This window comes from Scatophagus argus, chromosome 7 (assembly GCF_020382885.2).
Source record: "Scatophagus argus isolate fScaArg1 chromosome 7, fScaArg1.pri, whole genome shotgun sequence".
Taxonomy (NCBI): Eukaryota; Metazoa; Chordata; class Actinopteri; family Scatophagidae; genus Scatophagus; species Scatophagus argus.
Window position 1 is genome coordinate 6,115,478 of NC_058499.1, and position 24,496 is coordinate 6,139,973.

The following is a 24,496-nucleotide window of genomic DNA, read 5'->3' on the forward strand; positions in this document are numbered from 1 at the left end:
ATGGTGGACACAACCTCTTGTGATGGCCACTGGGGGAGAAACAGCTAGGTTGCTAAATCTGTTGAGAACGGGCTTCGACTTCAGAGGGATGTGCTGACAGGACATGATTTCCCCAGTGAGACGTCTGGCAGGGGAGGTAAGATGGGGAAAGGGGACAGGAGGACTGTCAAGGACAGGAGAGGGACTGACATGGAGTCAGACTAAATGTGTGTGTCTGTGTTTGTGTGAGAGAAACAGATACTGAATGTCTAGCTATCAAAAAGAGGCCAATTCTCTATTCATACAGTGTGAGCCAGAATTTTGCAAATGAGATTAAATAATTTAATTTCTATGGTGAAAAATTATTAGATCAGTGAAAAAAGCAGCCAGCACAATCTTGCAGAAATATTTGGTCAACATGGCAGCATCACCAGCAAGTTGAACAGCTACAAGTTGGAGATACTGTGGAGGTGAACAACTTGTAATGTGCTGAACAGCAGGTTACCAAGAAGCCATCTGTTAGCGGGCTCGTCTGTGAACTGGCCTTTCACCATACAGCTCCTTAAAAAGTTAATCTTCAAAAAATGCCAGTCTCCCTCTTCTCCTTTGTTCCTCAAACAGAGCCAGAGGCCTTTACAGGGCAATGAGGAGAACACAGAGAGCTTTTTTTAGTCCCAAATAATCACAACCATGCTGTGCCGTGGCTACTTTTGATATTCCCAGAGGCTGGGACCACAACATGCTGCACCTATGACGAATAACTGATAAAAGAGGTGCCAGAAGTGCAAAGCCTCAGATAGCGGTGAAGTTTTTAAAAGGGACAAACAGGTGAAGTGATATTTCCAGCTTTATAACAAAAGACTGGGCAATGTTGTGGCAGGCAGCTGTGATTTGATACGTAGGGCTGCAATGATAAGTCGACTGATCGATGAGGCAATCAACAGAAAATTAACAGTTAACCATTTTGACAAAAGATGAAAAATGCCAAACATTTGCTGCTTTGCCGGCATCTCGAGAATCTGCTTATTTTTCAGTGTAAACCTTAACCTTAAAAAAAAGGTACTTAGGGTTTCATTAATAATGCAAACAAATGTAGTCCTTCAGTAAATGCTGGTTTTCAGACGACTTTGCACCTGCAAACCTGTGTGCTCTATCGACACCTGCACATCACAACCTAACAGCACACAGTGACAGCCGACCATCCAGTCAACTGAAATGAAATCCTGCAGCTTGTGGCCCAACGTGCACGTTTTCTCCATTCACTAATGTGACTTGCTGAGGCTGACGAAACACCAAAGCGCCATCTTGAAAAATAATGTTAAATAATTTAATCCGTCCACTGCACAGCTGCCAATCAAATGGCATCATCAAACCAATAAATGCGTCTAATCAGAAGCACATCCTTTGGGTTTGGAATATCAATCAGTCTTGAAACAGCGCCTGGCGGTAGAAAAAAGGTAACATTTTTGTGCACAAATCTTTATTACTCTCTGCAGAAAAAGCTCTTTCTGATACAGGCATATTTTTTCCTCCGTGGAGTTAAGGGCTGAATGACAACAGTGAACTGAAGATATTTTCCCAACTACTTCCTCACAGAAAGTGCTGTTTAAGCTTTCTGCTGTAGTGTGTGGTTAAATACAGAACTTACTTCTCTATGAAAACTGTCAGCATTATGAAGTCACCACCAGCCTGATGTTGTCATTCTAACAGAGATAAGAAAGTCCACCCCTATGCAGTTAATGGATTATGGAGAATTGCTTCTGTTTTTATGGAAAACTGAAACCTGTTTGTGGAGATAGGTAGTCAGGCATCTACAGCAACACCATGCTGGATATTAAAATCTAAAAACATAAAGACAGAATAACAATGCATTGTTCAGCTTATTCAGTTTCACATATTACAGTTTTGATATTTTTGATATAATCATAACTTTAATTTTAGATTATTTTAGTGAGGCAAGGTACTAATACGGCTGCTGCCAATGTTGAGAAGTATTTTATTAAACAGCAGAACACATATATGTTAGTCAAACCAACGTACTGAAGAAATATTGGTTGTTGTATTTGTGTGCACCAAAGTTGAAGAGTGTAGTAAATCTAGCAAAAAATTAATCTGGAATGATATTTAAATGATATTTTTTACCATTTAGATCATTCAGTCTCTCACCACGTAAAGATGTACTATTAATCAGGGCTGCAATTAAAAATTATTTTCTTAATTGATTACTCTCACCATTATTTTTTTTCACAATTAATCAATTGAGAGTTTAGACAATAAGGTTCATAAAATTGGGAAAAAATGGTAAGAAAAACAAATGCTCATCACAATTTCCCAGAGCCCAGTATTACGTCTTGAAATTGTTTCTTTTGTACATTCAAGACTAAAACCCAGAGACTAATCTAATCTCTGCTGAACCCTTAGCTGAACCCTAAAAACATTTTAACATTTTTGCCTGAAAAATGACTGAAACAATTAACAGATGTGTACCAAAAACAGCAAGCAATTAATTTTCTGTCAATCAACTTTGCTGCAGCGCAGACATTAATCATTTAAGTATTTTCCATTCTAATACTTTCTCTTGTTCTCACAAACAATTAAGCCAAAATACTCCAGACTTACTGTGGAGGCATCGGCACAATACAACCTGGACAAAGTTGATTTTAAAACCTCAACAACCAGTAAAAAGGGTCATTAAATACTTTTCTGTGCTGCACAAATGAAGACAGGCCGTACCAAGAAGGGCTCAATGCTTTCAGTTTTCCTCCAGAGAGCCTTTACTGCATTGAGATCCTCATAGCGGAACTGACATGCCAGTGCCAGCTCATTCCTTTGGAAAGCAACATTAGTAGAGCTCATCGCAGACTCACTTCTTTAGAAACATGCTGTGAGAGTCTCAAAACTCAGCAGTTTTTGGGAACTGACTTAGCATATCATAAAAAGGGCTTATTCAGACCCAAGCAATGGTGCCAGTTCACCAAATGCTCATTTCATGTCGTTCATTATTTTGCCTTTATAGAGCCTACATGACCTGTATAGCAAATGAGTTGGGCCAAGCAAGCCATACAAAAGTTGCTCATAATACTATCGTTAATTTTGCAGGTTTTCCCAAGACAATAAGTCACATTTCACTGCGAGCTACAGTACGTTCAGCTGACAGCACGTGACTCACCTACAGAAACAGAAGGGAGCTGGCTGCCTCATGGTTTTCTTTCACCCAAGCAAAAGCACTCAGAGCACAACAAGCAGCAAAGCCCTGGTGGTTTCTCTGACTGTTACTCAATCAAATAGAGGTTCTGAGTACGAAGCTATGAAGCAAAAAAAATAATGAGACTCTTTTTGGCTCCTCTTAACCCAGAGAAACCACTGGCTGTGGTGCAATGTCACTGTGGGAGATGGAATGGGAAATGTGGGAGGAACTGGCAGGGAAAAGAAAACAGGGCTCAGTCGTTCTCCTTCTGTAATGAGGATACTCTTGGACAATTTACTTATAAACATGACATTAATTAGTTTGAAATGTCTCAGTAGCTAATTCATTTAAAAGCTGCAAGTGTTGAAAAAGACAAAAAAATGCAGTCCTCCACAAGAAATTAAGGCTGTTAGCACTGTTAAATAAACTTAAAATCTTAACAAGAAATCACATTCTAAGGATGAGCGAGGACTTCATCTGCGTGTTGTAGCAGGCGCACAAATAATCTGAATTCACAACAACAGCCACCAGCGCTCAGCTTGTTTGGAACGCAATAACATCCCCACAAACATAACAATGACAGCTCAAATTGGGAAAGGTTGTTTCAATCCCAACTCTATTAACTGGAGCATAAGTGAGCTCAGGTTGTGGGAAACATCAAAGTGTCTCCTTGCACTGCTGTGATCCCCGAGGGAAGATGTCGGGGAGGACCAGGAAACATGGGTGATGACAAATCAATACTGAAGGAGATGCTTCATGAGTCCCCTCAGGCAAGGGCCAGCAAGCAGCTGGAGACGTGAGACAAGGGTATGTTTTTTACGGTCCTGCGCGACTGCCACGCAGCTCATACTGAAGCATTAGGCACTTAACAGAATCAGTCTGCAGTAGCAGAAACACAAAGGAACTGGAAGCACTTGCTGAACTCTCTCTTTCTCATTGTAATGTTGTCTTTAACCAAGGTGAGACCTGAGGAAAAACAAACCAAACTGGCGTAGCCTGATATGTATTCCCCTGCCAGGCTGGCTGACAAATATTTCCATGGCCTCGAAAACCTCACATACAGTACAACATTTCATCCAGTAACCCGTGTGACCACTGTTACATATGCAAGCAAAACAGTGAGCTTGCTACACCTGGGAATTAGGGTAAAGAGGCTGTGACTGAGATGGAGTCAGCTGAATTATTACATAACGTTGGCAAACACTACCTGCATTCTGCATGCTCTCTACCTGTGTGCATTTCACTGACAAGCAAATGATAGAACAGCATATATATGTCCACACAGTTCAGGAAATGCAGCGTCGTCAAACCACGACAGAGAGTGAATGGAGGTTCTGTTTGTCCAATATCGTATGTCACCAGCCTCATAACTAATTATATGTTTACATTTTAGCCATTACCTGAAGCCTCAACAGTAAATGCAATGTAACCTAGATGTAAATGACACATGCCCTGTGGATGGTGGAAAACAGAGCATGAATTAAAGAGGGTGGTGCCATTTAGAACAAAGTGAAGTCACATAAGCTGAGTCGACTGTTGTCAGAACCTAACAATACACATGCACAGCAAGTCGCCCTGACATCACACCTCTTTGTACGATTCTGTTCTCAAACTAAGCCATGGTGTCACCACAAAAAGCCGGTCAGCACTCGTAAACAGCACATCACTCCAAGGAATATTTAAATGACAAAACATCTACTGTGCCAACATTTGCAAGGTTCCTGTGAAAGCAACTTGCAATGTGAAATCCTCGGCAGATGAAGATAGGCCTCTCGTTAATGTTCTAGTTGTATGGGTTCTGAGAGATCCATCCACCCAACACCATACAGCAGGGAAGAGTGTTGGTGTGCGTCATTAAAAGATCATATATAGAGGATCTACTTTTTATGCTTCCACGAGTAAACAATAATGTGACTTGAGCGCACAGCATCACTGTTTTGCAGCAAGCGACTGCAAAGAGGAAAACAAAATTATTGCATACACTATAACTTCCGATCCACTGTCCTGCAAAAGCGGAAATCAAACATATGAACAGAAGCAATTTCTGCAACAGGCATTTTATAGCTTATCTCTAACATTAGGCCCAATAAAATTGATTTTGATTTGCTTTGACTACCTCTGCAGATACCAGTGGGATTGAGAAGGTGAAGGCTGAGGAAAATATGTTATTTTATGATTGGGGTGTTATTGAGCCTTAAAATGACTTCAGTAAAATTTACAACAGTGTGATACTGGTGACTGGTTTGTCGAATAAATATAACTATATAATATACTCCTATATTCCCTGGTGCCAGACAACACATGTAGTTAGCCGAATAGAAACATGGGTCAGCTGAGTTCATTTGCTTTGGCCTCGACGAACTAACGTTATATGAATGCTTCACATTGTCTCTGACCAAAAGGTGAGCCACAAGTCATTTTGAACACCTGTACATCCCTTTTATTTGAATACCTGTTTGGCAGTAAGGCCCAACAGCTGACACAACTTTTAATTTGCCCGTACAGCATGAAGACTACTCAGTGTCCACATCCCACAACAGAGTCGAGGCCCAGTGGCTGGTGTGGAAATAACCACATATGTAAAAACCTGCTTAGACGAATATAACGCCATATTTACACATGCTGAACATGAAGGTGGCGGCTCAGTAAAGCTAACTAGCAGGCTAACCTCTTTGACTGGGGGGAATTTCTTCTTGCACTCCATGGACAGAGAGCGCAGGTCCGTCTGCATGTTCTCAAGCAATTTCTTCACCGCTTCGGGACTGCTGGTCGACATCTTTGACGGCGTTTTCGACAGAAATCTCAAGAAACTTCAAGCGTTAAGGAATGCCAGAGCCCGGTCGCGCCCCCCCACCCATTCACAACGGGAATATGATCCGCTGACACTTTATTCGACTCCCATGGAAAAGAAAATAGAAACGCCGCGGTCCATTGACACAGTATCCCACTTCTCCGCTTTGAGTGGCCGTGCGCAGGAGAGCAGCGATGTCACCGGCATATGTTCCTCTTCCTCAAAGCCAGTTAACTTCAGGTTCGTGAAGTATCATCGTTTCCATTTATTTCTGTTTAAGGCTGTTCACTAGTCGAAATTATTCGCCAAATTGAGCAGTCTGCCATCAGCGGCCGACAGCTCCACTTTCCTTCCCACAATGCTTTGGTGGACAATGACACGTCATTCGGACTTCCGTAAACAGTGACCGATTCGTAGTTATGGCTACAGCGACACCTGCTGGGAAAAGCTTGATACAGACAGACTTCTGCACAGTCGCATGACGACATGCACCAAAAGGGTTCCCAGCAGCAGTTATAGACACACCTGCTTTTAAAAATGATTTAACTGTATAAATTATAGAGTGTTGGAATGTAACTTAACAATAAATATAACTAATAACTACAGTATAATTCTGGTGACATTTTCTGCTCCTTTACTTCTTATTACTCAAACTGCACTTTAGAAAATATTGTACATTTTTATTCAGCTACATTTATCTCACAGCTATAGTTAATATAGGTGTGTGTGTGTGTGTGTGTGTGTGTGTGTGTGTGTGTGTGTGTGCAGAACAAAATCTTGCATCCAAAACATACAGCTAACTTCTGAAAAATGATGAATTGTTAAAATTGCCCAACAGAATATAAAGCAGTTCAGTCTAGCTCCAATTCAACAAGCTATCAACATTAAAATGCATCTTACATGTTTATGCATAATTATATTAATCCCGTAATAAAACATGTAGCAATATAATGGTGTTCTGCACAATGAGTACTTTTACTCTTGATAGTTTAGTTATTGGTTGTAGTACTTCTGTGCTTTCCATCCATCCATCTTCTTCTGTGCTTTCTTGAAATAAAATTTTGACTGCTGGAGTCTTACTTGAAATTAGTATTTTTACTCTGTGGATTTGTTACTTTTAGGCTGACAATCTGATTGCCGTCTCCACCACCAAAATTACATTACTAAATCACCAAAAGTCAGACATCAGTTTGACATACTGGGATCCAGAGAATAGTGAATAGTAAAAGCATATGCATACAATTCATGCTGTGGGTTCTTAAATAATTTACAATAAATGTATGAAAACCTTCCATTTCTGAACATGTACTCAGTTGGCAGTTTATGAGGTACGCCCAGAGGTATTTATTTTAGAGTTAATCACCGGGTGAGACGACACTGAAGGGATGAGATGCAGTGCAGCATTGCAGGCACGTAGGTCAGCGTGGACATTGCTTGTGAGACTGAAAAATTGTATGTTTGCTTGTGCAGACATGGTAAACAGGAGCGCCCACTCCCTGAGGCTGCACAGCCACAACCAGAAGGAGCCCACATATTATCTGTGAACAAAGTCATGTTTCAACTGCCAACACAGTTTTAGCACTTAAATTCACTACAGAGTTTTCAAAAGAAAATGTGTCAATATAATTTTCTCCTTGTAATCTAAACGCACTTAAGAAACATTTCAGTATTTTAATCAGAATTCACTTTGTAGGAGCTGCTCACCTCACACTGATCCCACCACTCGTTGCTTTTTTGCTTTCCAGGCTGCTAGACTTCTGTGTTGTCTTGCTGAAGAATCGGCTCTTGTCCCCAGGCGGTTGGAGTGCAGACTTCAATTCCTCCTTAAATCTTTTGGAACTGTGATGAAAGGAAAAACACAGCAACAAAGGAGCAGCGAAGCTTTTTCATATATTGAAACGAAATGAAATGCAGTCACTTCTTGATTAGTTGGTTGCAAATCAATTGATGCATATTGATGCAAAATTTCTTAATAAAGCATGTATGATTGTTGCAGTTTTGAAGTTTTGAATGAAATCATGTTTCGCTTTACTTTTTTGATTGGAACATTTTATATTAAAAAACTGTTTTGTCTGGTATTACACCAAAGCATTTATGCTCAATAGCCCAGAGTTGCACATCAACCAGAACCTTATAATTCTGCTGATAATACTTCACTAAATGTTAAACTGAGACATGAATTTTACTTTAGCACCACACTCTGAATCTTGTCAGAAGATTATAAAGGAATGTCTAAAGCAAACTGTAATATTTCAGGAGATTTTCTGTATTTAGAGGTGAAGAAATTACAGCTTAGAGTTGATTTGTGTTAGTCACACCCTTATCCTGGTGTCACCGACTATAAATAACCTCTTATACAAGCCATTCACTTATGTTGTGGCAAAGTAAAGACTTGTCTTTCTTTGTTCCCGAATCCTGCTGATGTGAAACAACACCTGGAACAGCCTGGTCATCGAATCTGTGAGGCACAGGAAAGTAAATCATCTGTAAAAGTACAGCCTGTGGATTTTTACATTGAAAAGAAAAACACATTTTATACATTTGCTAGATGTGAAATTTGACAAAACTGAAACTGAAATGGAATAGATTCCAGATGCACCTTTTGTTGTTTATAACTGTTATGTTGGACGCAAAGATTTTATCCATAGGATTCATAATCATGTTGGAACTTCATGACAAATCTATTAAAGCTGCATATAAGTGACATTTAGAGTGTTGATGCAGAAATAAGTGAATACGGACTATGCTACAGCTTACAGGTTCAGATCAAAATCCAATTATAAAACACCTTTAAAAGCATTACAGTAAGTTATAAAATATGTTATTGGATGAATGGATTCTGGTATTTAACGAGTGTTTATACACCGAGTCTGTACCACATCATGTACACCAGTGTATTGTCGATATTACAGTATTTTGCATGTTCTCTTTTCTTGATTTTTTACCACGATCACTGACAAAATTTAAAATATTATTACAGAATATACAATGCACTAACTTGGGAGTTACTTAATACTTCAAATACTTGTATTTTAGTGAATTAAGAAACACTTGACTAGAAGCGTTAATCCAGTGACTCACGACAAGGGGTACTTTTACCCCAGGGGATACTTCTTCAGCTGCCAGGAGGTACTTGGAAAGAGCTCAGCTAATTAAAAAAAAAAAAATATATATATATATATATAATTTTTTTTTACAATTTGATTTTAAAAAGTGCATCCACTGCAGTTAAGAATGCATGAAGACTAATGACTAGCAAGCAGGGGAGACAAAGCAATCAATCAAAAGTAAGGGATAAATTATTAAAAATAGTCAACAAAAAGTAATGATAAATAGCTGAAATGTCACTTTTATAGTACAGACCAAACAAACCACAACATTTTTATTGTAATATCCACAGTTATTTCCACTATGACATGACCAATAGTGCAATATCATCCAGTTTAAAATCAATTCAAATTACCGTAATATATTTGAAACCTGACTCATGGTGGCACATGAGTTGTTTAAAACAGGATTGTTGAGGTTTGTTTTACAAAAAAAAGTTGCGTTAATCAATTGCTCTTTGACTGCCCACAAGATAAAAGATGTGAAGATTAATTATATGAAGAATGAAAGTCACTCTTAATGAATTAATTCAGAAATTGATTCATTGTTGATCATCAAAATAGGCACAAAGTTAAGATTATTCACGTACTAAATAATGAATTGCAAGTCCCACAAAATACAAACATGTATTTGAGCAGAAAAGTTTGTTTCAAATGCAGGTATTTTTTTATTCAGTCATAAAAAAATAAGCATATAGAAGTTATATATGTAAAAGTGTTCACTATTAGTAAACAATGATTGATCATATATTTATTCCAACATCTGAAGGAACACCTGAAGTTCATAAGAAGATGATAAAAGACGCTGCCTCCTTCAGGTACTTTACATTTCATATGACTCAGTGCAATTAGACATAAGGCAAAACAAACTAAAATTAAAATCATGTCAATACTCTGAAGAATGGAAAAAAGAATAACATAGTCATGCAAATCTGCAATAATCTGTACAGCCAAAGAAATAAAAGGACTAATTTGGAAAAGTTGTGGTCAGTAAATTTAAAACCCAGTTCTTGCCTTCTCGAGCATTGGTCATTAGTATGCTTTTGTTGGATTTTTTTTTTTTTTTTTTAATTAGAAAGTAAAACATCCTGAGATGATGACGTACATTAAAAACAGAGCTCTCACATGATTCAACTGATGTTTGGAACACACAGTAGCCTGAACGCATTACAGAAATACTCCCTTTAACTTATATCGACACGCTTTCTTTTTTTCTTCAAGTGAACTTTTGTGGTTTGTGCACACTCTTGTGACACTTTTTGTTCTCCATGTTAGACTCATTAAAATAACTGGAAATGCCATGTTAGACTACACAAACATTAGAGATGTCCATCACAGGGAAAAGATGCTTCCTTAGAAAGCAGAAACAATCAAATGTAAATTTTTAGCCACTGAGTAACAACAATGGCCACGTTTTTTTTTTTCTTCCAAATGTACATGTGACTCTGCCTCTGGCAAATGATGGCAACAAACAAATGATGTAACTAAGTAAGAATGCTGATGCCATCTTATTGTATGTTGAAGGCAACATATAGAGGAGGAAGCTCCAGCAGCAGATCAGCAGTTACTGGTCAGGCGACTCCTAAAGTCTGCACTGTGCTTGTTTCGTCACCTTGTCTGGTGAGGTATTGCACAAAGAGCCGGGACAGAGACGGGCAGAGTCAAAGCTGAGGAGTGACCTCTGACCCCTGCAAGGCTCTGATTCCAACCTTCACGTCTCTAGCAACGAGACTCCTTTTCATCAACAGGGAAGTAGCCGTCCTTTGTGGGAGGCGGTTTCGGATGGAGGCTGTCTCCGTCGGCGGCAAAGATGGCCAGCAGCTTCTCCTGCTCCTGCTTCGTCTTCGGTAAGTCGGTGGACGGAGTCGTCAACAGAACGAGACGCTGTGAGTGAAAAATTCAGAAAACATGGAAAACTTGTTATATGTTGAGATAACTGATGACTACTCATTTACACACAAAACATTTAACAAGAACCAACATCTGGGTTATCTAATGAAGACTAACGTCAACTAAGAGATTATTTAAGATTATTAAGGCAATACTAAAAAAAAAAAGAAAATTAAAAAACAGATTCAACTCTAACCATGAATTTTGCCATATTTAGGCTTTATTTGTTTACTGCATTGATTGATTTTTTTTGACCACCAGCAACAATAAATTTGATTGGGAGTTCTGTTCCTGGCCACCTGACAAACACAAATCAAATCAAATTAGCTCTTTAGCTGCTACACACAGCTGGTTCTTAACCTTGTTTGTCTACCATTTGATGCTGGCCAGGTAGCGTACAGTCGTTTCTATCAGAGTCAGCTGAAATCAAGTCAGTTTCAGTAGTGAGACTGAGCCGAGCAGCAAAGCAGCAGACTTACCTCTCTTAGTGATCCAGGGGTGCTGTACAGCTTCACTGCAATCCAGAGAGGGATACACAACATGGAGGACAGGGCCAGGATCCAGCCTATGCCATTGCCCCACCATGGGTATACATATTCGTTGTTGTACTTTAGAGGTGAGTACTTGATAAGGGCAAACGCAAAGGTTCCCTGACAACAGAGACAGAGAGATATTTCAATGTTCTGCGTGGAATGGATGTTGATTATGCTGCATACCTAACATCTGAAATACTAGGTGACAATAATCCTGAACCTTAATCCCTCTTCCTTGTTTTGAGATCAAAACAAACAAACAAACAAGACTGTTTGGCCACTTGGGTGCAAATTGAAATGTATTTCCAGTGTCGGCCAGCAGAGGTCGCTCTTTTGTCATGGTAGAAAAGCACAGATAAAGGCAACAAAGGTGAAACCCACAAAGCATGTCGCAGGGGTGAAGAAAAGCCAGCAGAATTTGATGACAGAGTTGGGGCGATAGCCAATCATGTCCGCTATGTTGTCATAGAAACGGTCAGCACCTGTAATTAGGGAGAAATGAGGGAAATGCAGGAGGCTTACATCAAATTACTACTTGGAAACCATAAAATCTCCTTTGATACAGTAGGCTAGGTCTCAAAGTTAAAACTTCTTTCATTTTTTATTGAATAGCTGAAAAGAGAGGGCAGTGTGGGCAGGGATCAATATTAATGCCTGTGAGGATAAAGCCTTTGTCTTTTGAATATGCCGTTAATGCCTTCCCAAATAAACTAACTATAACACTCACCGTAAATCCAAGCAATGCAAACAGTCTCAAAAATAGCCACAAAGAGCAGGCACATCCCACTGGCTGCATAGTAGTCAAAGAGCTGGAAGACATACATGCCTCCCTGTGGAGACAGACATGAGTCTATAAGCCTGTAGGTTTGACTAGCTAAAGAAAGTCTGCATCCAGCTGAACAATCAGATGATAGAAACGACCAAAAGACAATTTTTCAAAGTGCTACATGGCAAATATTTTTTTTGAGAAAATCATATCTGGATAACACACAGCTGAAGAAACAACTGGATGGTCATGAAGAGATTTTAGGAGAATCTGTTGTTTTATGTAGACTGACGGCTGCTAACAAGAAGCTGTCATCAGGTAAAAACAAGCAGCTTCACCAGACTGTCATTAATCTGCTCTCAAAGACAAGAAAATCTTCAGTTTTCACGTTTCATCAAGCAACTATGTATTACCCTCTTTATATATATTTTTTTATTATGTCTATGTTAACATGATTGTGCAATAATATCTTGAGAAAGGTGGCTCTGCATGGTTATTTATGATGGTTTTGCACAGATGTTAGAAGTGCACAGTCCAACCTCCGTCAGCATGATGAGCCCCATGAGGAAGGACACCACAGCCACAGCCAGGATGAAGAGCTCCCTTCGGTTTTTACGCCGGAAGGTGGAGGGATACATGTCCACCATGGCCGTCACCAGGCTCTCCACACACACAAACTGATCACGACAGAAACAAAAAGTTTGAAATATTTGTATGGATGTGTGTTTGTTTATGTGAGTGTATGTGTGCTCCTGAAGTACCAAGCAAACAAAATTTGAGCAGATCTGTGCACACTCTCTTGAAACATAATCCATGGTGCTCTGTAAGAATAACGTTTCAAACGTTAATATACACATTCTCTGTTTATGTGGCACAAATGTTGGTCTTACTTGACTGTCCAGTCCCAGAAAGACAATCATAATGAAGAAGCAGCAGGCCCATAACGGAGAGAAAGGCATCATGGACACAGCACGAGGATAGGCTATGAAGGCCAAACCTGGACCTGAGTTAGACAGATTTTAAAGAGTAATTTTGTTATGAAACATACCAGTATTTGTCATGCTCGCTTGTATCATCATTAGAACAAAAGAAAAGCAAACCAGATTCAGCCACTTCTGAGATGGGCACGTTCTGCTCGTAGGACATGAAGCCCAGGATGGAGAAGATTGCAAAACCCGCAACGAAACTAGTACCACTGTTCAGGAAACAGAGGCAGAGGCAGTCCCTGGAAGCAATACAGAGAGGGGGCATATATGATTAACTGAGAATGGTGGAGATATGATTCCCTTCAATTGTAGATATACTATTATGGTGGCTTTAAACATCGTATTATTATTTTTAACTGACATTTAAAACAGAAAAGAGAGTTGAGTAGTTGACCATAAAGTCAAATGCATCATGATTTCAGTCCTTACTTGTAGCAGTTGTTGTTATATTTGTTGTAGCTTCCCAGTGCGGTGAGGCAACCCAGGCAGATGGCATAGGAAAAGAAGATTTGAGTTCCAGCATCCATCCATACCTTAATACATTTAAAAGAATAAAATAATAGTCATTTAAACACAGGCATAAAATAAAATATTTTTTTTTTGTTTCATTTTATTTTTACATTATGTGAGATGTCCCGATGGAGAACTGCGTTTACTGAAAAAGTACAGTTTGTGCTTAAAGTAGAAGGATTAAATGTCCATACATGTAGTTACAAGAGGCGACGTTTGGAATGCATCTTTTTGAGAAATACTGCGCATTTATTCATACAGGCTGGATCCAACCCACAGCCTGTCAAAACCACAGCTTCTCTGTTACCAAACCAGCCTAATACATAACTCAGCTGTCAGGGCTCTCTGAGCTACGTCAGCTCTCACATACAGAATAATTACGGTATGGAGTTCAAACAAAACCACCACAGAACCCATGTGCATTACAAAGGACAGTGTGGCTACTTGTTAAAATTACACTGTGTTCTTGTAGTTTTGTTTCAGATGTATCCCACCAGAGTGTGTACTAACAATGAACATGTCATTAACAATATAAAGGCTATAGGATTAAACACATGCAGGGACCTGGTCTCTACCATCCCAATGGGGATGAGTCACAGATAAATTAATTGTAAAGCCTTTCCAGCTAACTGATTGTCTGGTCCATTGAAAGCCCAATTTTCACACAGCCTCCCATGTGCACTTCATACTGAAAGTGTTACCACCACCCACACCACCTCTTCTCTTTCTAAAAACTAAATCTAAGTCTCAAATGCATCTATCAAATCCCCAAACTCTACCTCTCAACCCCACCATCCCCACGTCACCCATCCAGCAAAGCCTATTATCCATCCTGGCCTCTCTGAGCCATAAAGTGCAGCACTTTGCACCCTCTCTTTGAACACTCACTCATGCTTCAAAATTTAAATAAGGTTTCTCTTTATACTTGCAACACTGGTTAAGTGCTCCCAGGGCACTGGGGCATGTTTTAGATAGCTGGCAGCCAGCACTGAAGATCGGATTGACTGAGGGTCCAACCAACAACACAAACTCTGGACACAACATTACACAAAGGCAGGTACTCCGAAGGCACCAGCTCCACCAGCCTAGCTTGTCTTGGCCTCCATTCACAGGGCTTTTATTCATCACCAGAGCCCTGAGAGGGACTGAAGAGTTCCCCTCTTTTAGATTTTCAGACTGGTTGCAATCTAACAAATAAATTGTAAAGTCCTCATTACCAACCCCCTTCAGCAGTGCAAAAGTCCTCAAGATTCTGCTGGACACATTATTAAATGACACTTCAACCTTGAGAAAAAAAAAATGGTGGCAGCATAGCTTGTTTGTTAGAACTGCTCAAGGTAAATTATGTTTTTGTTTGGTGCAAAAGTAGCTTTGCATCTCTTCTGCTTAAACCTGCAAGAACTATTTTTTTTTCTGGGAACAACAGAAACAAGCTGTGATCATAAAACTGATATAACTGATCATAATTTGGGTTGATACAACAAACCTGTTAGCAAACTGTTTCCTATTTATGCATATAGTAAATATGATGCAACTAAATTTATTGGGAGTTGTGTTTCTGGTCTCTTTCAGCACTTTATTCTTCACTAACTCCTGAGAAAAATATCACTTTAGTTATCTAATATCTATCAAGTTCTCAGCTTTGTCTGCTGCAGTCAAAAATGAGAAGCACGAACGATAAAGCTCCCTGCTGGAAAACAAAAGCGACAATCAAGAAAATTACATTTCAAGAAAATAAATACCATCAAATATTATCTCGTATTTGTTTCCAGGAGGGATTCAGTAAAAAGCTATCAATGCCTAACTTGCCAAAGTTACTTTTGGGTCACAGCTTCTGTATTTCCAGATCACCCTTCTAGTAGAGCAACAATTTTGCTAGGCTTGCAAACATTATCTGTTAATTTCTTTATGGTTGAAAGGCTCGTAGACATGACATTGTAGTTACTGTTTTCGGTTGCATCAAGTAGACACGTACCACCTATGCCTAATCAAGTGCTTTTTCCAGCCTACCTGTGGGTCAGCCAGCCGTCCTAGGTCGGGGTAGAGGTAGAAGTGGATTCCCCTGGAGGCTCCTGGCAGGGTGACCCCTCTGACCAGCAGGATCAGTAGCATAGCATAAGGAAAGGTGGCTGTGAAGTAAACCACCTGAATGGAAACAGCAACACCTCACAATCACATATGTGTCCTCAAGACTTATGATCTTGTCTCTCTTTCATGAACTGAATTGTGTCTGAACTCAAATTCAGCTGTTATACTGTCTTAATTCCGTGGCAATTGTTATGGTTTGGCATAGTATGTTTTCTGTTGTGCTTTTCTTTTTGTGCTCTCTCTGTTTCCCTTTCCATTTTCTGTTCCTTTTGCAGAGCCTGTGGGTGGCAGGGGGTGTGGTTGGCTTATTCTACGCTCTCCCTCTGCATGCTGTTCATCAGAGTTACCTGAGTTCTCCTGCTGAAGATTTCTTTCTGTCAGCCAGCTCGCTGCCTCCACAGCCTGCATTTGTTTCTGGTTTTAGTTTGTGGGGATGATTAAAAGAACCTTTTGTTCCCTCTCACCAGTGTGTTTGTCTCTGCTTTGGGGTCCTGTTCTTAAAAGAACCTAACAGCAATGTTTCTAAAGTTATCATAGCTCACAGTGGCTATTCTAGTCAGTGGACAATTATTATATATTCCTTCCTACTCTAAAAATTGCCTCACTTCCAGCACATGTGAGCTAACAACTAACCACACAGCAGCAAAAAGGGACAAAAAGCGCTTCATATCACAAATACTGTAGAATGCTACTGATGATATGGTACGAATTCTATAACCAATGTCTGAATATCGTGAATGGAGGAGGGGTTTCACCTTGCCAGTAGACTTGACTCCCTTCCAGATGCAAAAGTAGCAGATGACCCATGCAATTGCCAGACAGATAGTCAGGTCCCAATTCAGAGAGCCAATGTGATCAATTCCTGAGGAAATTCTCAGCACTCTTCGCCTGGGGCAGACACACAAAAAAGTTTCATTATATATTAGGCTGAATTTATGCTTATAACTTTAGAAATATAGCATTTCATCTGTGCTCCCAGGAGCTAAGAAGCTAAGGGTCCATTCACAAGGCCAAATCAGAAAACTACAAAACTTAACAATCATACATTTTTTAAAATGAGAATTAGAAACATGAAAATCTGGTATGATTCAGGATGGAATACAAGATTAAATTACTTAAACTGAATATCTGGTGAAGCTGTTGGTACCTATAAGGCCATTTGAGGACATGGCCAAACAAAAAGGCACTTACTCCCAGAACTCAATGACAGGAGAGGTGGTGTTCTCATGGTGACTGATGGAGCTATTCCCCCTCTGAAATGCCATACAGAAATCTTGAATGAAGGAAAGACAAAAAGACATTCAACCCTGTGAAGAAATCCAAGCTTTCTCTGAGGTTTCCAAGTTACTCACAGTCCAGTGAAACGATGCCACCACTGAGAGTAGAGGAGTGCAATGCTGCAGCAGTATTCACTGCGCTAAGATATTAGGAAATTACAAATGAATCAAATGAAGAGCATAAACAACAAGAATTGCAACATTAACTTAGGAGGGAAAATTTTATGGCAATCCACAAAAAGAGCCAAGATATTACAGCATATAGTCAGGCTTAGTGTGTTTGAGCTACAGTCTGATGTTGTTATTAGCATGTGCCATGAAATGTTTATTCAGACCTCAGTATGTAAAGATGTAAAGACCTGGCTAATCCTGATTAATGATCACACACAGAGTTTATATGTCTTGTAGAGACACATCATATGTTGCAGATATCGTGTCCCGTGTCTCACCTGTGTTCCAGGTGTTGTTGCAGGAAGCCCAGGGCAGATCCCAGGTGAAGGAGTTGGACAAGTAGAAGATGGCCCATGCTAACACAACGATGTAGTAAATGTTTAGCAGAGCAACAATTACCTGGGTGGCATAACCCACTCCTGGAACAAACAAACAAAAAAACATCAAAACAAGTTTATGAGACTTCAGCCAGTGTTACTGTTATGGAGCAAAAACAGAAACTCAAAGCCTTGTTTCCTAGTGCTACCACTACTGCTGAAGATAACAGATTCTAACAACCTGTTTCATATTTTTATGCACATTATATGTGATGGTTCTGGAAAAACAAGTCTAAACACAAACCACAATCACAACAAAGTTGAAGCATCCAACTAGTCTTGACGTGGGAATTATTTGTGCAGGCTCTAAACGACATCGCTCATTAGATTAGTCACTGAGTCCAGAGATGAATGTGAACTTCTTCGTAAACTCAGTTCAGAAATCAAAATTGTAACCCATGATCATAAACTTGTTCATTTTAACCTGAGTGAACTAGACTAGCTGCTGTCAAGTGTGAACTTGGACAACACTGACCGCATGTGTGGCATGTGATTGGGTTTTGGGAGCAATTATCTCGAGTAAAACAATTTTGAGCTCCCCAACGGTTCCATTCATGGTAGACAAACAGGCATAACAAGCCCATTTTGCAGTATTTGATTAATACCATCTTCAGCTCACCACTCAGAGCAGATTATAATAGGGACAATTTTAGATTAAAATCTTTTTCTGATACATGATTGCATGCCTGGCTCGACTTTTCATCAGCTGTCACCTTCTGTAGGTTATGATTATGGCTGATTACAGACTTATTCAAAGGTAGAAAATGGAACATTAGCCAGCGTTGGCTGCTTGACAGCCATTACAGCTACATGCATCACCATCCCACATCAATGTGGCATGTATACTGGTTGTTTGACTTGCAGACACGCATAGTGACATACATACCATTGCATGTGCACAACCGCACATGGTGTACATGCACATAAACACATTACACAAGCACATCTGAAATTCCTCTTCCATCCCACATTATTGTACAAACATATTTAGATGCTGTCACTGGTTTGTCCTCATAAATCTTTCTTATTTTTTATGTGTGGTGAACAAGCAACTCATTGTTTCAGAACAACATGCATACTATGATTAGATTACATTACAAATTTACATTCAAAACATCATGAAAATGGATGCTGCCCCAACACATTAATCTTTACACAACACAAGAAACATCTTAACTGTGTCATAAAAATAAAACAAAGAGATCTTAGTAAAGCACAGGAATAAAGCTTCTGCAATCATTTTTACAGTAATTAAACATCCATTGAATTATCTTTCTTAAGGAAGTGTTAAGATTACCTTCAAACAGCGGGCAGATTTTCCTCCAGCACGTGATGCCGCCCTCGCTGGTGTACTGACCGAGAGCCGTCTCCAGGAAGAAGACTGGGATCCCACAAGCAAACAGAAAGATGAGGTATGGGATGAAGAAGGCACCTGTGTAAACACACAGATTAAAGGAACAGTTCACTCAGATTCCGTTGATGTGCTTAAGCAATGTAGCGTAGTAGAGTTAAATGATGCTTACATAAATTAACACATTTACTCTGCAAAGTAATGTTTCTAGAAGATTTAAAGGTTAAAAACACAAAACAAAACAATTTTACCTCCTATTCTAAAAACCAAGATTTTATTGTTTGTTAGTTTTACTCTTTCTCAACCTGCGCTCATGTATCAGACATTATTGAACTGGCTGCCAAAAACTGTCTGGCTGTTTTTCCTGGACCATGACCTTCATTGATTAATGGATCGAATGGTCACGGATCACATATTAACTCCCTGTGTATTATCTCAGATAAGTAACTCACAGATAAGTAATTCCAGCACTCACCTCCTCCATTCTTATAACAAAGGTAGGGAAAACGCCAGACATTCCCCAGACCGATAATTTCTCCGGCCACTGACAGCACAAACTCAAGCTTGTTGCCCCACTGACCCCTGTCCGTCATCTTCTCCTCTGTACTGGGCACGATATCCAGCGGCCTGCTGTGCCCATTGGACGGCTCCACCTTCGACATGTTCTCCATGTTATCTGTGTGCCCTAAGGGTTACATCAGAAAGAGTGAAGGAGAAAAAAAAATTTCCAAAGAAAAAATGGGGCAAAAGATGCAGATAAAGTGTGCAGGATGGTACAGAGGTCGCAGCAGGGCAGCATACAGCTGGAGAAGCATATATGATTTCTTTATTTGTTTTAAGGGTTTAATGATTACAGAGACAATCATAGTACATGACCAGTATGTAAATTTCAATGAGCCATTTTTTATTTTTTTTTTTATTTGAATATCAAAGAATCATGCAACACAAACACTACTGATGATCATCTGGAGACAAATCCTGCTCCACAGACTGTAAAAACAGTGTTTTTACTGATCCACAATAACAGACTTTGTTAGCTCCAAATCATACAGTTGGACAAATTTTAATCAAGGGATAATATAATATGCATAAAGACTGGCAACCACAAAAAACAAGACCCAAAAGCACGGTGCAGAGTAGGCTTGAGTCAAACTCACGTTCTCTAATTCAGATGCAGGGGTTTGGTACACAGACAGGCAGTCAGCACAGGCAAACAAATCCAAAGAAATGAGCAGAGGCAAAGGTCACAACACAAGCAAAAGTCCAAATACCAAGAAGGCAAACCACAAGAGAGAAACCTACTTCAAGTGTCTCTTGGGAACGTAACAAACTGACAAGGAAACAAAGAATAGACAGGACAAAATAGGAGGGAGGGACAGGGAACAGGTAAAACAAATCAGGGCGGAGCAAGCGATCAAAATTGGATGGAAAGGAGCAAGCCAAGACAAGCCAAGTGCAATTTTATTCCTCAAGTCCTTTAATCGTTCCATTGACTCCAACTGCAAAACAGAGCTTCAGATTTCATACAGTGGCTCTTAAAGCATGAAGAGAAAGCTGAACCTGTTATAACAGTAAATCTCACTTTAATGTTTTTAACTACAGATCAAAGAGGGTGCTTTTGGTAACATTTGTGACTGAAGACAGAAGATTGTGATGACCATTTCAAGAGCTTACTGTGTGTTGTACTGTTTTCTCTTTTGTATTTTTCATTATATCCTTCTACAAATGCTACTCGTTGCTTTGGGCAATTTTGGAAAGAGCATTTAGTTTACTTGTAGTAAAAAGTAAAAATTTACCCAGCTTTTACTGGGTAGGGCAGTAAAATAAGGCTATTTAAAAGGTTGGATGAGGTCATTAATATCTTAATATCACGTGACCACCTTTTAAGTTAGTTCTTGGCCAGACCACGTTTAGGGGCCAGTGCTGCTGAAAGGACTTCTCTCTGTGGAGGAAACAGACAGCTTACTGACTGTGCTCACTCCTGTCAGGTTGCATTAACAGGCCTCTCACCAGCCATTCTGATTGTGGTCGCTGCCGGAGTCCAAATTCACACAAACTGGTCATCAGGCTGCAGGAGACATGCTCAAACCAATTCAGTGACAAGAAGGCATGTCAGATCTCCTTGCCTTCCTTTATCTTTCACACATTCATAGAAACAAACACGCTGCATGTTGTGTGACCTGATCTCACAGGACCAACGAAGCTGCCTGTTTTCTGAGTTCAGTTTTGGAAACAACATAAGCATTTAGCCAGAAGCCTTGTGTGAAGCCACCTGCAGGAATGTGCTCCTCCTGGCAAAGGGCAGAGATGGAGCACAAGTGTGACTCTGTGGGTGCTGTGTGCACGGGGTTGGAGGACGGACCCGTTTTTAGGTGCCAGAGTCTTCAGCCCTGGAGCCGAATTGTGGCCTGAGGTAAAAATAGAGCCCCTTGTTTTCAGAAGGTACTTGGTGGGAATGAAGTCTTGGCAGTCTGGCAACAAAGCCAGAGCAGTCCCTCTGCTCTGTGCTGGCAAATGAGAATCCACATGGCTTTGCAGCCAGATCACAGTTTGCCTCACTTTTTCACAGTTTCTTTGCGGATGCTGAGAAGCTCAACGCAGAAGCCAAAAGCATCACTTCAAACACGATCCCTTTAATAGGTGAGACTAAATAATATTATTTATAGCAGCATAGTCTGACTGAAATAGTTTTCGTACGTAGATGCTTATAGAAAGTCACCGAAGCACACTGTGAGAAAATATGCCAAGATTAAGAATGACCTCATTGAGGCTCAGTAAAGCTTTATCCCAGGAAGAAGCGCCAACTTCACCTCTCTCTGAAAAGCTGTGGACTGGCTGAGCAAATGACTGAGAGTTAATGACTGACCTATTGAATGACTGACTGAATGAACGAATGTGGGCTTGACTTTCAGGACATCATATCCTCTGTTTTACCCACCATCCTTAAAACAGAACTCCACGGATTTAGCATTGCATTTTTACAATATTCATGGTTACACAATGGACAGAAAAAAAGGTTAAAATACTTGAAAATCTTTTGCTTGGTTACACAACCAGGAGGCACAGGTCATAATATGCTCACCCTTTTGTTCTCCACCAAGTCTTGATGGAAATATTCTTCTCTTTATCTAATACTCCACAATGCTTCATACTTTGGTGCTGAGCACTTTGATGAGAGTAGTAAAACTGAAGTAAAATTGCAAAATTTTCGACCCCTTTCACAACCATGTAATCATACGATCATGTCTATACTGTGTTTATTTTAGAGTTAATGCAAATTTTAAATATATACCACTACTCTGCTGATGTGAGTGGCCTTAAGTGAGTAGATTGTTGCACCTTAACTGAGACAAGAGTCGACACACAGGTATTGAGGTGAATGTAAAAACTATCAAGAGCCCACTGACAGACTGTCAGACACTAAATGGCACTTGTTCATATTCATAATATCAATATATACAGGATCAAATGCCTAAAGATGATTGAGTCTGTGGGTCTTTGTGGCATATCTTCTAAACACGTGCAGCTCAGAGTTACATATTCATAATGGCCAGTACTCTGAAGCTCCCACAGTTGAATAATTGCAAGCTAATACATAACTGTATTGGTTACATAAGATAGGAACATTAATCTCATCATTAATCATTAAACACAGATTCCTCGAAAATGCAAAAGCTTGAGCTGTGACTTATTAGTCTCATTATGTTAAGTTAAATAATCGCCTTTAATTTCCTATTAACAATTATGTGTTACACATCTAAAATGGCAAACATTTGATGTACAAAGAGAACTTATCGACTGTTAAACAATATCTATGTTCCCAGGCTATTTTCTCTGAAAGATCATTTAGCTCCAAATTTAAGAAAAAAAAAAATTGCTAAATGTGACTCAGGATGAATTACATTCCAATCAAGCAGCTCCTGTGTCAGATCTACAGCTGCTTTCTGGTTATCCGCATTAACAGCAAGTTACTGATATGAAAATTACCAAGTTATAAAAGCCAAGCTCTACACAATTCGCACTTGAGAATGAGCTTGAGTTAGTTTCAATACTGAAGGCCTTTCAAAAGCTGGACAAAATCATGCATATGCAAGAAAATCAAATCACATGATCAATAATCACTCACCTTTCATAATGTTGTACAATGACAGTGTCAAGAAGAGATTATAAGATTCATGAAGGGGCGGAGATCCGAAAAACTGAAAACTTTGTTGCAGCTCGCAGTGATATTTTCCCTGTGAGCTGCCCCTCTCTGAAGACCCCCCCTCTCCCCTTTATCCACTTCCATTCAGACACCCCACACACAAACACACACACACACAGACACACACACACTCCCCACAGCACACTAGAGGTCTGTGCTGTCTCAGCATGGTGGGCTGATTGCATAACCTTTTGACACACACACATTCTCCCAGGGCCTTTCTGTCCAGAAAGTATCGGAGGTGGGGGGGGCGACATATGCATGTGTGCATGCAATGATGTCAAATACAACTGATAATTGTTTGAAAAAGTTTTAAAGATGCAGAAATGCTTCATGCCACACATCTGTGGTATTTTCTGGCTCGTTATAACTCATCAGCCCTGCTTCATGAAACAACTGCTCCAAACACGTTCTTAATTCAAAGAGTTTTTATCCTCTCAACCAGATTCCTTCCTCACAGACCCAGTAGCCCATTCAGAACATTTTCCCACCACAGGGGTCCAGAGTGGCCCAGTTCGAGTCACTTGTTAGAAGGTCACAATCCAGAGGGTCTTTATGGAGCTGGGGATGGGGGGAGTGATGTGGCTCTGCTTTTTCTGTCTCAAATCTTTCAGGGTAAAGTCTTTTATTTTGGTAACCGCTCCCCCAGTCCCCCAGATTTAAAGTTAAAATAACTCATATTTTTAAGTTTGGAAGCATTCTGAATATAAAAAATATAGATTTTTTAGTTTTATTACATAGAAATAAACAACAAGCTTGTATATAATGTTTAAATTAATGAGAAAATATTAGTCAATTCCTTTTAATTCCTGTATGTTTTTGTCAGGGTTAGACAGACTGGCTTGAACCCACAGAGCAGACCAGAGACAAGTAGGCGTGCAGGGAGGTTTATTCAGTCCAAGGTCGGTACACAAAAAGGCAGTCAGCACAGGCAAAGGTACAAACACATTGGGCAGGAGTCAAAAACACGAGGAAGAGAAACTAGACTGAAGGTATACACACGAGGAGAAACTGCCGGAAAGCTATTCACAAGTCGATCTGACAACAAACATGGGAAGGGCAGGTCTACACACAAGGAAGGGCTAACGAGACACAGGTGAAAACAACAGACAATCAATGAAAGTAAAAACACCAACAACGAACACAAACAGGAAATGAGGGAATCCTAAAAAATAAAACAGGAAGTCAGACAGTGAGAGACCTGACAGTATTTTTTAAACAGTGTATTATTATTCGTTGGTCCTGATATTTTCAGCAAATATCCAGATGTGCAGCTGTT

At 39.8% G+C, this 24,496-nt stretch overlaps 2 protein-coding genes across 6 annotated transcripts in view; both read right to left on the reverse strand.

The window, feature by feature from the left end:
* mon2 (MON2 homolog, regulator of endosome-to-Golgi trafficking) overlaps positions 1-6,336 on the reverse strand; it is a 31,796-nt gene extending 25,460 nt beyond the window's left edge. For 2 of the 4 annotated variants that reach the window (XM_046393507.1, XM_046393506.1), the window contains exon 1: positions 5,835-6,336. In XM_046393507.1, the coding sequence (XP_046249463.1) occupies positions 5,835-5,942 (108 nt within the window). In that variant the 5' untranslated portion in view covers positions 5,943-6,336. The remainder of the gene's footprint in view (positions 1-5,834) is intronic. The other 2 variants (XM_046393509.1, XM_046393508.1) reach the window with 1 other exon arrangement.
* Positions 6,337-9,708: 3,372 nt separating this feature from the next.
* slc6a13 (solute carrier family 6 member 13) lies at positions 9,709-23,260 on the reverse strand. Of its 2 annotated transcripts, none has more exons than XM_046393510.1 (15): positions 23,140-23,260; positions 19,489-19,698; positions 18,960-19,094; positions 17,564-17,704; positions 17,029-17,110; positions 16,593-16,725; positions 15,760-15,894; positions 13,669-13,772; positions 13,354-13,478; positions 13,144-13,256; positions 12,793-12,930; positions 12,215-12,317; positions 11,869-11,969; positions 11,434-11,604; positions 9,709-10,948 (listed from the first exon to the last, which is right to left on the reverse strand). In XM_046393510.1, exons 1-15 carry the CDS (start codon positions 23,144-23,146, stop codon positions 10,784-10,786), a joined length of 1,863 nt encoding a protein of 620 aa, XP_046249466.1. In that variant the 5' UTR covers positions 23,147-23,260; the 3' UTR covers positions 9,709-10,783. The 2 variants fall into 2 exon arrangements, with proteins under 2 accessions (XP_046249466.1, XP_046249468.1); XM_046393512.1 differs by lacking the exon at positions 23,140-23,260 and adding an exon at positions 20,171-20,342.
* Between the last annotated feature and the right edge of the window lie 1,236 nt (positions 23,261-24,496).

Bases quoted from the DNA above. Each gene is read 5' to 3' on its own strand.
- slc6a13 (XM_046393510.1), bottom strand. The intron at 19,095-19,488 runs GTGAGTGCTGGA...GTGTTTACACAG, and splicing joins TTGTTATAAGAATGGAGGAG to GTGCCTTCTTCATCCCATAC. The intron at 13,479-13,668 runs GTAAGGACTGAA...TATTGCTTCCAG, and splicing joins TATAACAACAACTGCTACAA to GGACTGCCTCTGCCTCTGTT.